The sequence below is a fragment of the Watersipora subatra genome, chromosome 1 (assembly GCF_963576615.1).
Source record: "Watersipora subatra chromosome 1, tzWatSuba1.1, whole genome shotgun sequence".
NCBI classification, from domain to species: domain Eukaryota; kingdom Metazoa; phylum Bryozoa; class Gymnolaemata; order Cheilostomatida; family Watersiporidae; genus Watersipora; species Watersipora subatra.
The window spans coordinates 42919734-42937799 of NC_088708.1; the positions used below are offsets into that span (position 1 = coordinate 42919734).

The following is an 18066-nucleotide window of genomic DNA, read 5'->3' on the forward strand; positions in this document are numbered from 1 at the left end:
AGGAATGGACACAGCCCTTATTATAGTAAATACATGTATTTAAACTTGTTTAAGTTACGCAAATTCATTGGATAAAGAAACTTAGCCAATTAAAAGTAATTTTCTATGCAAAAGTTTTTATTACCCGTGCAACACTGGACATTCATTAGTACCATACTAAATTAAACATGTAGATGTGGCATTTATCTACGTGTTCAACATAATTTAGCTCTTGTAGAATAAGTAAGAGGATAAAATGCAAATATGTATACAGAAGTTAGTATTTACCCACATGCACCAGTGAAACCACATGCACCAGTGAAACCAGTCTGAATGATGAGAATATTTTAATCAAAACACTAAACCATTTTAGCTTTTTGTCTAAAATATTTAGTCAAAACAGTGTTTTAGTTATGCAAGATTTCAGGCTTGTGGACTGTTATCACCTAATAACAGTATTTTTTTGCCCTGCTTTGGCGATGCTTATATCTTACTTAAATGTAACTACTAAATATATTCTTTGTAAATAACATAATGAAAAATAGTATTTATTGGGCTGCAGTAGCCAGACTCTAACATTTTGTGCATATACATGTACTACTAAGCTAGCTTTCAAAAAACCTTTTTGTATTAACATTTTTAACAGGTTTCATTAACATTAAAAACCGATAAAAGCAAATAATGCATTTTAATATGACTAACATTAAATAGCAGTGTTAGTGTATAAAAACCTGAGCTAAAGAAACAGCATACTCAAAATTTATAAAAACTTTCATTTAATTTTCTGTAAATTATTTTTGAAAACATTTTTGAATAGCTGAGAGAGTAATGGTATTTTTAAAATATAAACTGAGAGCAGCCACTCTATGATATAATTACATTAAAATAAATTTTGTTAAAGCTTTTATGATCATGTAAAAATTGACTTCGTGTTATCAGTGTCTATGCTAAGAGACATGTCACCAGTTAGTTGCACAGCGTCAGCTACCATCGTTAAAGTTAGCTTTTCTCTATGAACAACTTCACAAATTTTATTATAGTTATATTATATTATAGTTATTATATTATAGTTACATTTATTACATGTACAATGTACATCTACTTTCATGTAAGTAATAATTAGCATGCAAGTTAATAAAACTTATAGCACTGAAAAAACTGAAGCTAAGCATCTGAAGTCAAGAAAGATTTTTGATAAAATTTAGGCTACTCCAGTTAGATGCTCGAAGTAGTATTAGCAGTAATCGTAAGTGTAAGAGTTGTGGTAATGGTCACTGATGACCTAATTGGTCGCTGCTGTCATCAAAATGGATTTGGTAATTGAATGTCTCTTGTACAACTGCAAAGGCACCTACTGTAGTTTTGCTGAGGCCCCCTACTGTACTACATTAGGGGCCCCCACTGTATTGATGCAGAGCCTCCTACTATACTGCTGCAAAGGCCTCTCCTGTACTATCGCAGAAACCCTACTGTACTGCTGCAGAGGCTTCACTGTACTGCTGCAAGGACTTTACTGTGCTGTTGCAAAGGCCCTACTACACTGCTGCAGAGGCCCCCATTGTATTGATGCAAAGTCTCCTAATTTATTATTGCAGATGTCTTACTGTACTGCTGCAGACACCCCCACCGTACTGCTAAAGAAGTCTTTACTGTACCACCGCAGAGGCACTCACTGTATTACCGCAGAGGCCCTAATGTTTTGCTGCAGAGGCTTTACTATACTGCTGCAGAGGCTCTACTGTACTTCTGCAGAGGCCTGTATTGTACTGCAGCTGTAGGAGCCCTTACTGTACTGCTGCAGAGGCCCTTACTGCAATGCGGCAGAGGCCCTTACTGTACTTCTGTAGAGGCCTGTATTGTACTGCTGTAGAGGCACCTAATGTACAGCTGCAGAGGCCCTTACTTAGCCTGTCTTGACAAATTGTTGTTTTTGCGGAGTTGTCTTCCATCGAGCGGAGCGAGCAAAACAATGGCTTGTCACAATACGCACTGCACCTGATGCATCAGCTGCACTGAAAGGGAGTTGTTCTCTTCCGTCTATGCGGCTTGGCTGCGGTGTTATGTCGGTCGCTCCATTGGTAATCACAGCGGATTTAGCCCAAAAACTCATGTAGAAAAAATAAGATAAAGAGGTTTAACCGGAGACCAGTCTCTGCGGTAAACTTTAGTAAAACTTAAGAATAAAATAAATTAAAAATAAAATCAATAAGAACAAATAAAACTGACTGATACAAAAATAGAAATAAAACTGACTGAGCGCACAAATAACGACATGTTTAGTTGCTGTTGTTGCCTAAGTTCTCAAGCTCTACTAAAGTTTACCACAGAGACTGGTCTCTGGTTAAACGTTGTTATCTTATTTTTTTCTACATAAATTTTTGGGCTAAATTCGCTGTGATTACCGATGTAGCGACCGACATAACATCGCAGCCAAACCGCATAGACTGAAGAGAACAACTCCCTTCAGTGCAGCTGATGCATCAGGTACAGTACGTATTGTGACAAGCTATTGTTTTGCTCGCTTCGCTCACCAGGGAACAACTCCGCAAAAACAACAGTTTGTCAAGACAGGCTAGCCCTTACTGCAATGGTGCAGAGGCCCTATTGTACTGCTGCAGAAGCCCCATTGTACTGCTGCAGAGACCTTTGCTGTACTGTTGCAAAGGCCCCTATTGTACTGCTGCAGAGGCCCTATTGTACGGCTGCAGAGGCCCCCTATTCGATTAGAACCAGAAATGTTTGCTTTACATAAATTTTTTTTTTGAGTTTGGTGAGCTACTTCGCAAAAGTCAATTTAAAGGATGAGAAAATGGAGGAGCATGATTAAATTTACATTGCAAATACTAATTTTCAATTGCTATCAGTTGTACATTAATATGACTTTATTCTCATAGAAAAAACTTGATAAGTGTAACCTGAATGTATACCTCAGTTTCATCCCTTCAGTGATGATGGGCATTTGCCCTTGCTATACTCTCGCAGGAAACTATGAGCCGCGCACATACTGCGCCTTCTCTATATCCTCTTTTATTTTTTAAAACTTTGGCACCATCCCTTCAGCAGTTTTCTAAATATGCCCTGACCAGGGACGCCTGCAACGAGGGTCATGTCTCCCACCTTCAGAATTCGCAGGGTTATCACTTGTTGTACAGTACCTCATACATGTATGTATCATAGATGTCGCGGCTAATTTGTTGATTATATTGAGCACAGCAGTTTACAGCCATAAAAGCTGTGAGCGTTATCTCACATTGGTTTGAACGTATACATAAAACAAATTAAACAAAAGCTTTGCAGTAATATGAACAGATCGCCTTCATTTTGCTAAAAATTAAATTTCCGTTTAAAGAGAGAATACATCAATGAAAGCATATAGTGACCTTTAATTATATCATAGCATCAATGCTAAAAATAAAAAAGATTTAACCTATTTCATCTTGAACTCTCTGCTTCCTAATCAGTTTAGAGAGTAGGCCTAGCCATGACCGAGTGGTCTGGAACACCTGACCTACAAACAACAGTTGGGGGTTCAATTCCCAAAAAAAGGCTGTTGGTGGTGACAGGAACAACTTCCAACCTTAAACTGCTCTCAGCAACTAGGCATGTCTCCAGACATTGAGGATCCCTTGCCACTTGACTCAGACATGTCCAGCCAAGATCACAGAGCCATTGCTTGTCCAATAATGCTCTTTAAAACATGCTTTCTCTGCTTGCAGTAAGTTAATCAGATATCATAATCGATCTCCAAGGAATTGCTCAGACACTTAATCAATTTAAAAGCATTTTGATAGCCAGTCTATTTGGGATATGCTAGGCTATAAAAGGACAATATAAAGTTTGGTAACTATGTTAGCATCAGAACGTGGTAAGTGCCATCGACAATTTCAGAGAAAACATCACTACCCTGCGTATCATAGTTCAAAATCTAATGTGTTACAATATTTGTTTACTAATAAATACAACTATTTTTCAATCGGAAATAACGGTAAAAAGTGATTTGTTAATAGTCTGGCAAATAATTTTTCACTTGAACTTACAATCTCACATTTCATATCTATAACTACAAACTCCTATAAGCTCGTAGGTCTCCTGTTATGGTAGCTTCCCCAATTCAGATTTCTACGGAGAATTTTTTGATCTCAAGCATACATAAGGAGCTACGTGATGGACTGTCAGCACCTTGCTGTGTCCTTAGTTAGCCACGCTGCTGAGAAGTGTACAGCTGAGTTTGGGAGTTTCTTAGTTGATGTATACGTTGGCAATTCTAAGGCTGACCCTGCATGTGCTGATAGGATGTTTCCTGTATCTTGCACCAGATGTTAGTTCACATACTGTTTGTTAGCCATTGGATTACAGTTTCAATTTATCATCAACATAACTTGTGCTAAACAATAAAAAAATATTTTTTAATTTGTCCAAAACATTTGTCAGAGCAGGAAATTTTATGCGCTTTAGGAAATTGTGTAAAAAGTTGCAATCACGCAATCGAAGAGTCTAAGAATTTCCTAGAACTAGGATTACCGATAAAATAAATAATTTAGGATCTAAGGCTATTTGAAAACATGCATTTTTTCTCACGAGCTATCAGTCCTATAATTGAGCAGCACTTTTTATCTAAACACAGAGGTATCTGCTAGCGCTGTCTCAACTCTCACTGGCTTCGACATGAAATCTTTAGTGATTCTCTCTGTAGCAATCTACACAGCTTCGGTAAGTGTGGCAGCGAACGACCCAGTCATTGGTTTGCTCTGTTGTTGGGTTTTTGGTTTTATTCATTAAATATACTCTGCTTAGTTCTTAGTCTATACAAAAATTTTACTGCTAGAACCCTGTTCTTAGTTCAAGTTTTCAAAGTGTCGCAACTATCCATTTTTATATCTTGAGAAAATATTTTGCTTTGTGCATCTTTTTTAGGGAAGTATTGCAATTTACTGGGTCAGCATTATAGTTAGGACTAAAATAAGGCATGTTTATAAATCACAAATAGGGCTGGATTTGGTCATTGCCTTTCTCGGTATTTTAATTTTTTTTGCAGGCGCAATTTGGCTTGTTCCCATTTGGTTCTTCACCATACACCAACGCGACTAGCTGCCACACTGCAGCTGACTGTCTGCCGGAAGAGTGCTGCCTTCACAACCTTTTTGGCAAAAGATTTCTCCTTGATGACTTCTTCGGTGGATCTGGAAGCCTATCGTATGTAGTAATAACAAGACTCGTTGGTTTTCCTTTATGTTCAAATGAAGGCATTTATTTTACTCAAGGCTGTCCTGTTTTGTACTTACGTCTACCTACGATTTAAATCTTAAATCTTCACTCATTAGTCAAGTGCCTATGATATTGGTAGACATGGCAGATGCAGTGACAAGAAGGCAGAGGGTGAGATGTGCATTCCATTTGGACAAGAAACAACAATGTTTGGAACCACTGCCCACTTTGCCATGTGCCCCTGCCAGGATGGTCTAACATGCACAAGCGACAAGACAGTACAGAATCACCCAATTTTTGGATCCATTGAGACCCACACCAATACCATGTGCAGCCAACCTGAGCTTTAATGATAGAAAATGAATATGCCTGTTTGATATTTGCCATTTCAACAATAAATGGCTGATGTGAGACGTTACATTTGTCTTACACCGATTCTGATTGCTAGCTGAAAAAAAGAGTAAGAACAATTGCCTTATGTCAATTCTGATTGGTTGGTAGCTGAAAAAAGAATAAGAGCAATTGCCTTACGTCAATTCTGATTGGTTGGTAGCTATAAAAAGAATAAGAGCAATTGCCTTACGTCAATTCTGATTGGTTGGTAGTTATAAAAAGAATAAGAGCAATTGCCTTACGTCAATGCTGATTGGTTGGTAGCTAAAAAGAATATGAACAAGGAACGTTCTCGGTCAAAAAGTGTCAGATGTAAATGGTAACAAGAAACATTTTCAAATAAGGTCCTTGCCTGCTGCCAATAGAGAAATATAACATTTGGGTTGAAACTCTCATGCATGTTTAATAGCTTTTTAGTCACTAAATCTACTTTTTTGCCAGCATCCTTTGTTCACTAAATGATTCCAGCTCAATACTTTACTGTAGGGATGTCATGTGAGCTGATATCCATCAGATGATTTTTGGCATGGACTTGTTTCCCAAGAATCTGTCAAACACATGTTTGTGTTCAGTGAAACCTTTTTGATAGCTCTCAGAGTCAGGCTTCATAATACCTTGGGTAATGCCTAAACACATTAATCCTCCTTCTATATCCTTGGTCGTACCTCTAAGCAGTTCGAGGTCATCTGCCTTGCCTTAGTTCAGAATTAGTTTACCACGCTTCTGAATGTCAAAGGTCATTTGAATGTCATTGCTAAAAACCCTAGTAAGATGAATATTGAGCCTATATCCCTTTCCTTGTTCATACACAGCTTCATGTTATCCATGAAGACAGGATGATTGATGTTAGTACCACTCTTTGAACCTGCACAAACCTTAGGTGGTCTCATACCCACCGTAGGTGGTCTCATACCCACCATAGGTGGTCTCAGGTAAAATGCTCATAGGATTGATACATAGGTAAGTGGAAGAGCACAACATTGTGGTACTTGTTGTCGAGCCTTATCCACCAATCAGTACTGATATTATGGATAGCTTTTTGCCAGATGTTTTTTCCAGAGCCTAGCTGTGCTAGGTTTTTGAATCTGCTGATATCTCTGTGCAAAACTCTATTTCTATTCTTAACCCTGAATTATCGAAAAGGAGTTGATGCTTGCAGATGTCAGTTGAACTTCCGGCTGATCTGGGAGAGTAACAGGTGTATTGTATTATCAGTGCACTAGTCTTATACAGGATGCTGGTCCTGATGGATTGATGTTGTCTAGCGACTGTTTAGGAGTGGCACTGCTTAGAACCGTTAGTGAAAACCGGCTATTCTGGTATTAAGCTCAACAAAGGTTGTCTCCTTAGGCATGGATCCCATGATGGCACTGTGCCATATTTTGACTGCAGAGGATTATGATTTTTTGTATCTTTAGTTCTAACAGCAGTTGCCTTCTCACTTCTTCAGTGAGGAGGCAATTTTAGTCAATGGTTTCGCTTTCAAGACTGTTAATAACATCCTGTTGTTATTCCACCGAAGATTTTTTATAAAACCTGAAAAAATGAAAATGCTGCGATAATATTGCATTGTTCATAGCAATAAGTCCTAGTAGATAGTCAGCTAAATTACTACAATAAGATTTCACATTTTTCATTGACATACGTTACAGCATATGCGCAAGCATCCTGAATGCTTGTATATTGTTTCATGAGATTACTCTCGATTAAAGTAAAGTTGTCTGTCCCACACAGTGTCCAGAACATAATAAGATCCTTTGTTTAGACACTGTTTAGTGATTGAACACTTTTCACTTTTCTCCTTCACTCCGCACTTCTGTAGCAGGGCTTTTGAGTTTACTACTAAGCTAGCTTTCGAAAAACAAGCTTCTGATTGATTTGTAGCTTTCAGTTTTAACAAAACAGAAAGCTAAAAAATGAAATTACATTAACAGATCAAGTGTGGTACAATACCTATAACAAAATAAAATTATTTTTCATCGAGAAACAAATATGATAGCACTAGATGAATGCCCGGCGTTGCACAGGTGATAAAAAAGTTTTTGGACAGAAAATTTATTTTTAATTAACATAATTATTCAACATCAATATTTACCATTCTAACTTTTAAATCAAGGTGTTTGTTTATTTCTGTGGACTGTGCTATTTATGTTTGCTGTGTTTATTTCTGTGTAATTCATACCATACAGATCTATACTGATTGCAATAGTCTTGTTGGCTATATGAGTTGAGGCATTTTTTCACTTATGGGCATGCATTTTTCTTCTGATATGGCTTTGCGCATAAAGCTAACTGCAGTGTTTAACGCCAAGCCATGAAAGATTGGCATGTATGTTAAGTATGTGCCAAATTTATTCCATGGTGTAGCAATTTGGACAGTGTAGTGTATTGGATAAATAAATGTCTGCAAAACTGGAGGTTGTGAGTTCAAATCCAGATCACAGCGGATTTTTCACTTTTAACACTTTATTGATATAGCTGGACAGACAGAAGTACTAACAAATGTACAGACTGACAAACATTAAGATTTATAAATATAGAAAGAAGATAGATTGCGGTCGAACTATAATCTTACTTACTTTGCTCCTAGCAGTTTTACATTTGGTCTTTTACTCAAGTGATTAAAACTACAAAGTTTACTAGCTAAATTCTTGAGCATCATTTATTACAGATATCATTGGGTGTTCAATTTATTTCAATACTATGGTGCAATTTTATGAACCAATCAGATGAGACTTTAATTCAAAGTCTCATTTGATTGAACTAAAGTCCCATCATTTAATGCAACCATTAGTGATTATTAGGATAATATAATTAGCATATATACAGGGTTGTGACGCATTAGTACTGCTTACTGCACATTAAAAATTAGTTGTTCTGTGTGTGTATACTGTGCAGTAGCAAAAGCACAAAATGCATTTATATTGCAAAGCTGTTACATGCTTGGTGCCGCTAATGGCACTGCTAATGCAACTACATAGATATCCAAACAAAGATTTACTACAGCTGTAATGCTTTTACATCTGGGCATCGGTGAGTACTTATCTACGTGCAGTTAGAATTTATTTGTAATGGTGACCACCCTGAATATACATATGTACCTACTGAATATAACATCAGAGTACTCCTACATACATGTACATGTAGGCTGTAGAGGTTGGATTGAATTTCCCAATATTTGATGAAATATTTGACGTTTACATTTGAGATCTAACGAATTATCAGTTGTTTGTTTTGTGTGAATAGTATGACTGTTTGGTATATATGCATATACTGATATATCGTGAATCTAAAATGAAATTAAATGAAGACTAAATAAGAAAAGGGGCAACAACAAATTTGGTAGCAAGTGAGAGTAGCATAGAAAATTTATAAAAACTCGCAATAATATGTAGCAGATAAATGATAATAACAAATTATGATTTGATATAACTGAGTATGTAACAGGTTTAAGCAGCAAATCGCTTACCATACTTGAATAAGACAGCTGGAAACCCAGCATCAACTATATGAATGATAACAAAATAAAAAGGCTAATGATATTAAAGAAAAAACATTATCTTGTTACATCTTCTCAGAAAATGCATTAAGGATTGTCCTGGCTGTGTTATAACATGATAAATATTCTTGGTCCTGATTCATGATGACCTTAGTTTACTTTAGTAATACTAAAGGCGAATATGATAAGTGTAAAACACAAGTTACCAGCTTGTGGACGAGATAAATGCCTCAGATGGTCCAAGATATAAAGAAATGGTGCTGCCAACTGCTAATGAATCATACTTCTGATTATGAATCAATGAAATATTATTGCAAAACACATAAAATGGGGACAAGGTTTGGTGAAATCACAACCCTGTAGTAAAATTGCCTTGTTTGCTGTGTCTTGAGGACAGCTCATCGCCTGGGACCGTGAGTAAACTTGTGTTGATATGTGTATAGTAAAATAAATTGCTGAATCTAACAGAGGTACATAGTACATACTGCGGATGCAAAATAGTAAACAGTACAGTAGGAGTTTGAAGTTGCGTTACTACACATTAACTGGAGCAATTTTTCACGTTTTTAACAGATTACGTTTAGGTTGCGCGACAGCTGTTTCGATGGGCTTTTGGCGCCAATTATTAATACTTTTTGGAGCTGTTGCCGTGTTGTCGTGAAGCTTCCGGTTTATACTTTGAACTAGTTTCTAAGGTATCAATTTAATATAACAGAATCTGAAAATCAGAATTTTAAACAAATTAGTTGGTTTTGTGTGTTTGTTTTATAAGTTTGGGTGTAATAAGTAGATTTCTCACCTTGATGGTGATGACTACAACCGTGAGAATGAGTACCACCTCGTCAGTATTCTTTTTAGCTAAAAGCTTATATAGCAATCAGCACACAGTACCCGTACATCAGCATTATTTTTTTGAAGAAGGCGATGATAGGGCTTATTTATTTGCGTTTATATTATCTAAAAAACCCTAACTATTAATTTCTCACTGCGACTGTTAAACATCACTGAAACCGTTGCACGTAGACCAATGCAAACCCTTAATGGAGGCAAGTTTGTGCTATGGTACTGCGACGTAGCAGCCCTATCGGTAAGAAAATTCTAAATCGTTGATGTTGTTTTGCCTTATTGAAAAAAATGGGAGTTCATATAACTCACCGGTACTGCGTGCGTGCAGCCTTTCGCAATGCGCGTAATACCTTTGGTGTAACTGGTTGAAAAATAAAGTAAAAATTTAGAAGTTCTACTTGAATTGAAATTTTTTGCAATCGCGAGACAATGGCAAAAACCTATGTAAAACAACAAGCTGAACATCTAAGTGTAACACTTCAATCAGCCCTAAAATTTTTTACTCACATAAGCAGAAGAGTTAAATAAGCATAGAAGGTTCCTAGATACACCAAAGCCCCACCAAAGGTTCTTTATATATATTGTTTTTTTCTTTAATTAGGTGATAGCCAGTCAGCATGCAGACTAATCTGTTATGTATTAGGAATTTGGCAGAAGATCAATTTAAAGTCAGACGCCTCCTTGTCACCACCAGTAATCGTTTCGAAAATTGAATTCAAGCTAGTTGTTTACAGTTTGGGTGCTCTACACCTTTGTCTATATTAATTTAAGCAGATTTGCCTTTTAATATGCAAATTCAGTTGAGAGTTCAGACAACTGGTTTAGTTTTGGTTGTTTTGGTTTGAATTCAGAATTCAATTGTTTTGGTTGAGTTCAGAGCTCAACCAAAACAATCAGGTGATAAGATTTAATAAAAACCTAAAGCAAAATTTTCCAAAAGTTCCGTTTTCCAGCTATTTAAGAAAAAGAAGAGCTAGTGATTCATATAATATGATTTATATCTAATGGGAAATGGTGTGATGTTCTCTTTTAGTCCTGTAGTAAGCTCATCGATAGAGCGAGTGATAGACAACTTCGGCGACTACACGAGAACACTGACTTCCATATCCACATCAACAAAATTATTTCACAAGTTCTATTTATTAAGAACCAATAGATATCTTAGGCTTTTAAATAGCATATTTCGGACTCAATAACAAATTTTTTTTACTAAAACTGAAGGCTTACAGCTGAAATCAAAACAATAAAAACAAATATAAATGTGAGGCACTCCCTTTCTGCCAACAAGCCTTTCTATACTTATAGTATTTGAGGTAACGAGCTGTCGACTTATACCTGGTTTATTGGCTACCATAGTGAACTGCTGCTAAACCAGCCCTCCAATTCAGTTTAAGCTGAATAACCTTAATCTATTAATTTTTTTGGCTTGACAACATTTATTACTAAATAAATATTAGAATTATAAAACTAATTAACTTTGATGTTATTTAGTTTATGAATATCAGTCAAATGCAGATTAACCAAGTATAATAAGATATTTTAATGTGCAAATTTGAAAGTTTACCTCAAACACTGTTTTTTATGGGGCACAACTTGTCCCAATCAACAGGCTACTCTTCTTGTCATCTGTCTATTGTCTCATTGTGCCAGCTGTCGCAAGAGCAAGTGTATTTATCTTTCTAATACCCTACCTGGCTGTCACCATTCTTAACTTATCCTCATACAGTTTCTGATAGTGTCAGCCTTTCTACCCTACTGTTTTTCGTCTTATAAACCAATTATGATATCTGTTAGCTATGGAAGATCAACAAGCACGAGCTTTTTGAGTTGCAGTTTTGCTAGAAATTATAACAATATTTATAAATACTGGTATTAGTTATTTGCTAGCAGGGATTACCTTTATTTTATTACACTAATGGTCGTATACTCGGCTTTTGTATATAACGTACAGAGTGAGCATATTCTTGAGTGAAAGTGATACATATTTCTCTGGTCATTGGTCACATCTAATGCAGGGTATATGATGTAGAGAAAGCATTAAAAGCTCTTTAACCATAGTTAGTTAGTGTCTAAAATACACTACATTTATCCTTTTATTAGCTGGCCTCGTGGAAGATGGCCTCATGGCTTCTTCTGGCGCCTTGTTGGATTTTTTATCTAGCCATTGTTGTTAGCCAATTTTTCAAATATCCTGCTTCTACTTTGTTAAAAATAAGATGTTCTGTTGTTATCAAAAAAGACCATCTTTGTATTACAGATGTGATTCTTTAATTCAACAAGGTCAACAGTGTACCTTTTAAAATTGTAGGACTAACAATCCAATTTTATATACTCATTCGCATAAACACGCCTTAAGACTTAAACAAGCCTGCGAGGGGATATAACACGACTATGCCATTACTAACATTTACATGCAGGATAATAAACCAAATTATTGCATGTAGCATGGAATCCGCTTCATACTTATACAAAGATCTTCTGTATAATAAATAAATTGAATCGGGCTTAGATAGGGAACAAAATCTAAGAACCTGTAATGCACTTCGACAAAGACTCATAGCTAGTGAGACAATTATAGCATCTAATGATTTCACAGTTTGAATTCATTCCTTACAGCCTTTCTTTTATTCCATCTCAGGTAACCGTAATCGCTATTCAGTAAACATGGCCTCCGAAGAGGAGGCTATTTCTACCTTTGTGAACAATCGGAACCAAAAGCTACGAAGATGGTGTTTACCTGAGGCTACATCCCCGAAGTAGGTCATTGGATTAAGCTATGGTTGAAGTGGTCATCATAAGCGCTATGTTACAATGTTCTAGTTTAGCAATCAATTGCTCTGTTCTCAATTTTCATTGACGTAGGTGTTTGTGAATAAGTTAAATGACACCCAGAGTTTTTGCATCTTTAAACTCTCTACATTTGACTGCCTCCATCACTTGTTGTAACGTTTGATGTTACTCGGTTGTCACGAAATGATGCAACATAAACTAAATATTCTCTGGTGGAGTATGTTTTCTTGTGCAGGTCTTTGTATTCACAGGCCAATTCATACAAGTTATCAATAATTTGTAATAGAATGTTGAAACTAGCTCCTAAATCGCTAATTTGCTTTCTTCTGCAGATATTTGAATGTTTCATTATAACTAACAACTTTCTTCTCACTCACGGTCAGAAAACATTTTCGGAAAACCGTTTGCGGTGCCTCAAGTATTTTGTTTAATTACTAGAGAGACAAATTATTAGAGTTACATGTAATATCGGTCTTTCCTGTTCTGTACATATTTCAATGAGCAATGACTCACTTGTAGTAGTAACTCTACCCACTGGCCCAGTTTGTTCTAATTTCGCATAGTTACGCATTCTTGTAATTGCTTATCACTCAAAAGCTTACCACGCATTTAAATTATTTTGCAAAACTCAGTTCTGATTTTTCAAGTTTATTTACCTTGAGCATTTAGTATACTGTATTCAAATTGCATGCAGTTGATTATCTGAAATGTTTTTTCTTAACCAGTTATTTTTGTGGTATTACTCTTGCTGAGCGTGTACGTAATGACTGTTACACTCATTAATTTCTTTAAAATTCATGTATGTTAGTCTTCGATATATACTACTTTTTTCAGCATATTAATCTTATTGTTAAATAATGAAAAGTAATAAATTTATCTGTACTACCAGTTTTATTTGTGAATAAATGTAAAAACAGGTACTCTGGTTTAGTCACCCCATAAGATGTGAGGTTTAGCCGTGTGATATGATGACCCTGCGACATCTTTTGGATGTAACATCATTTCTGATTGCTGAAATGCATACCAACAGCGATATAGATAGCCTCTCTAACGATAAATCAGAAGGGAGCGTTATAACTAGCTCCAATCTTTCTTCTACTATTAGCCTTGCTATAAGCACTCTTGCTTCCTTCCAGAAGACATTAATCGATAAAAACCATTTTACTGCAGTTAGCTGACACTCCTTGTCAGTAGATGTGACACGTCTCTTCCAATATCTACCTTTTCCTTGGAGCCTTGAACACGTCAGCAGACAGTTGTTGGATCTACTGTACATTAGGCGCTCAATAAATAGGCTAGTCAATGTTGATTGCACTTATTGTAGACGTAAATACATTAAAGATCCCAGGCTTCATTTATGCAGTATGTCTTCGCCCCGTATATTTATTATCTGCATAGCGGCACCTAGAGTAATATGACTGTATCAATAACACTAGTTCTGACATAGAGCTGCTAATATTTGTAGCCATATTTGTTGTAAGTTTTAATATATTTGCAGAGCGTTATGTGTATTCGTGCATGGCGTAGGTGACCATATCTTGGCCTACAAGCCTGTGGCACAGGTGCTGTGGGAAAAACACAACATAGCCAGTTGTGGCTTTGACCAAGGTAATTTAACCAGTCAAGTTTAATTGGTGCTAACCTGGGCATGACAGCATCTTTGTTGACATTGACATACAGTCGAGTTGTATAACTTCCTTTGAATGTGGTTCCAATTACTGTTGTTTCAAGACATGCCTTCCAGCTAGTCATATTTTATGGTTTTTAACATTTCTAGCAGTTTTTTAATGGTTTCAGTCGTTTATAAAAATTTCTCATCATCTGCACCTAGAGTAATATAGCTGTGTCACGTGTCAGAAAAGACTAATTGTATTTCCTGATATGGATTACTCACAAAACTAAATTACGTTGGTGTTAAGAAAGGTTTCCACCAGTTCATTGTTACTTGTACTTGAGCATATAATATATTATATTGCTTTCTCATCAATATATACGCAAAATGATTATACTTAATACGTTTGTTTTCTAGTATTTTATGAGCCAAAGTACATCTAATGCTGGACTCATCAATATTTTTCAGTGTAAATATAAAGATTAAAAATACTGCACTTATTTTGTGTCATGGTTTTAAAAGTCTCGAAATTACTGCGTATAAATATGACAACAGGACATCACATACTTGATAGCTTTACGCGTATGGCTTTTTTAGAAACATGCTTACTACAGCTGTCTTACGTCCTGTAATTGTTAGTTATTCTGGCCTAAACAACTGGGCATGTACCTATGTGACCTAGATATCACATACGCCTTTTATGGGCTATATATGACACTTAATGTGCCTGAAAGTACTATCTGACTGCATGTTACTAGTTTTTATATGTGTATGTGACCAGTGGATATTACAGTGATTGTAACCTCATATATGACTGTGTGTTATACCTAGTGGGACACGGGAAAAGCGAAGGGGCCAGGGTAGACATCATGGATTTCCAGCACTATGTCGATGACCTCATTCAGTATATCCACATGGTCAAGTCTGAGAACCCTCACATCACCATATTTGCAGTCGGTCACTCTATGGTGTGTTTATAACAGATTGTTTCTAAAGATGAATGGAGTTTATTTATATTTGCATATCGATGACTTTCTCTATACCGGTATCTACGTCATCTGCATGTGTAATGTATGCGTGTTGTATATTCATACATATATCTGTATATGTGCATGTGATTGTTTGTTGTATACCTGTATATCCTGATATGTTATATCGCTTTGTTACTGTATACCTGTATATTAATACATGTAAATCGGGTTTTGTTACGATTATAGAGGTATTTGAACCTTCCTACATTTATTTAGCCGAGTTATACTGTATATCCCTATATTCATACATGTACTGTATGAAGGTTGGGCTAATTTCTACCCTTTCAACTGTATGATAGGGAGGACTCGTGCTAGGACATGCTCTCTTACGTGAGGCTGATTTGGTGGATGGAGCTGTCATGTATGCTGCTGCTATACACGCTAATCCTGAGGTCTTTACACCTTTTAAGGTACAGTCTTTGTTCTTCTCCGATATTCCTTAGACGTCAGTGTTCACATTTACCACCATACAACCCTCTGATCATAATTGCTTATTGCAACTGTTGTTTTTGGTTGCTCTTGATATGCCTTTGGCAAACGCGCTGTCACTTTCGTACACTCAGTATTTCACTCGCTTTCTTTCAGTGACAGTTCTATTCCGTTTTAGCTGATTCACTTTTTCAACTACCCTTTCAGCATAATACCAGCTCGGTCTACAAATTAATTACTTTCTTTGATGTTCTAGTTTCTACCGACGTGTCATCTAATCTTTGCAGGTGACAATGGCTAAGATGCTCAGTTACGTATTTCCATCATTTCCTGTCGGAGGTATCGGAGATGAAGCATTAACTCGAAACAAAGAGGAGGTTAGCGAATTGAGTAACTCGTCAGTTCATTTCATCTGTTTGTTTGTTTCATTGTACACAAGTAGGGAATGTGTTGCAGGAGAGTCAGCTAAACTACTGGGCATATGCAGGTACTGCTATGAACACAGGCTATGTTGCTCTGCTTGTCTCTTGTCACATTAAGTTGATGGCAGCAGCGATTAGCCTGTGTTTCCACTTTGATGCGACATCTGATTGCATTTGGTCATTGCACTAAAGTGTTATACAATATTTTATGCTTCTTCCAGTGATTGCTCTGCCCTGATTAGTCTCTCTGTAGGTCACTCTTTGTTTTTAACTCGTTTGGTTAATATCTTCTCCTAGGTATATGGAGCTAGTCATCTTGCAATTCTTCTGTCTCCTTTGAATCTAGTCACCGCTTGATTACACCGATAGTCACTAGGTTACCGCAGCGTGCTCACTATTCTGTTCTTTGCTGTTGCTCATTACATGTGTTCTACTCCATAGCTGGAGCGATTGCGAACCGACCCGCTGAGGCGACAGGGCAAGCTTAAGGCTAGGTAAGAAACATTGGTTTGGTGAAAGCTAAAGGTTTTCAAAAAGTTTTTCAGATAGTGTGTAGACGGCTGTGCCAAGGACTTCAACAAATTCAGTTTCAGTTCATGTTTGTTTTATTTCTATGTTGTACCTCAGATTGTAGTAACTATGTTTGTTTAATATTTTGTATTATAGCTTGTGTGTCCTTGGCCTTAGCGCTGTATTAAAGTCTGCTGGAGAGCTTAGGAATTGAGACAAAGTAAAAAGTTTTGTTGACATTAGCCAGGGCATAAAAGAGTATTTAGACTTGAAGTCTATTAGCTTCCATGTATCTTATACAGGTGGGGACACCATACTATTAATGCTCTGGTAGATTTCAATTCAAAGATGTCACAAATAACAGTTCCTGTGTATATTGCACACGGTGGTGAGGATTTAGTCTGCCATATCGATGGTTCCACCAAGTTTCGTGACACCATTTCTTCAACGGATAAGACTTACAAGGTAGATCTCTCTTCTAGTTGCAAATGTTTTAATCAGATGCCTTGTTATACATATTTTATTGAAACTGAGGCATATCTATGAGCAGCTATTATGTATTGGTTCGGGCTACAGGTGTATGACAAGGGCTATCACAGGCTTCATTCAGAGCCAGACGGGCTTGGGGAGGAATTTATTGAAGACATGGCTCAGTGGATGTGTAGCCATATCAAGTCTGGCCAGTAGCCTTCTTCAAATGTCTCTAAAATTCACTTCTCATGAGGTGCCATTCATTAGTTAATATAATTATTGGTGTTCAATGCAAATTTATTATCTATGGTATATAAATTACACTATAACTAGCATTCCTATTATTTATTGTATCATCAAACTATTATAAAGACTTTTCTTCATCAATTGTCTGCTGATGTTCTTTTATTCATCTACTTTATGTTAGATATTTTGAAATATCAGTATGTTTTTAGTGCTGAGCAAACACTGTTGCATTTATGAGGTTTATAAGGTTGTCAGCTTCTTTATAAAGAAATAAATGGCATTGACCTGATTACTAGAATTCTAAGGCAATAAATTGCATTCTTTCCTATAATACGAGTCATATCCGCCCGTCAGTTCGAGGGCCACTGGTGGAAGTTGAAAAAAGATTACATCATATGAGATTCGAACTTGTGACATTCAATTTCCCAGCCTAGCATGCTACTACCTTTACCAATAAACCACCCACCAGCATTGGTGAATAATTGTATGTATATTTATTACACCTAACAATCTCGCACACTAGGGTACGAGTAGTTCATAACGTCAAATAGAAGTTACTAGCTTTTTGTTATGCTGCCGATTTTCGGCCTGTGATTTTCAGCTCTGAATAATATAGCATGTGAGATAAAGAAG

The 18066-nt window shown here is 36.5% G+C and overlaps 2 protein-coding genes across 3 annotated transcripts; both read left to right on the forward strand.

The window, feature by feature from the left end:
- Window positions 1–5593, forward strand: LOC137400739 (colipase-like). Of its 2 annotated transcripts, none has more exons than XM_068087085.1 (3): window positions 1–25; window positions 5015–5172; window positions 5324–5593. In XM_068087085.1, the coding sequence occupies exons 1-3, from the start codon at window positions 5–7 to the stop codon at window positions 5532–5534; spliced, it is 390 nt and encodes a 129-aa protein (XP_067943186.1). In that variant the 5' UTR covers window positions 1–4; the 3' UTR covers window positions 5535–5593. The 2 variants fall into 2 exon arrangements, with proteins under 2 accessions (XP_067943186.1, XP_067943179.1); XM_068087078.1 differs by lacking the exon at window positions 1–25 and adding an exon at window positions 4618–4689.
- A 4100-nt stretch (window positions 5594–9693) lies between these two features.
- On the forward strand, window positions 9694–18039 carry LOC137400729 (monoglyceride lipase-like). The gene is made up of 9 exons (XM_068087068.1): window positions 9694–9771; window positions 12561–12678; window positions 14211–14320; window positions 15156–15292; window positions 15655–15765; window positions 16072–16161; window positions 16648–16700; window positions 17019–17181; window positions 17293–18039. Exons 2-9 carry the CDS (start codon window positions 12587–12589, stop codon window positions 17401–17403), a joined length of 867 nt encoding a protein of 288 aa, XP_067943169.1. The 5' UTR covers window positions 9694–9771; window positions 12561–12586; the 3' UTR covers window positions 17404–18039.
- Window positions 18040–18066: the final 27 nt, after the last annotated feature.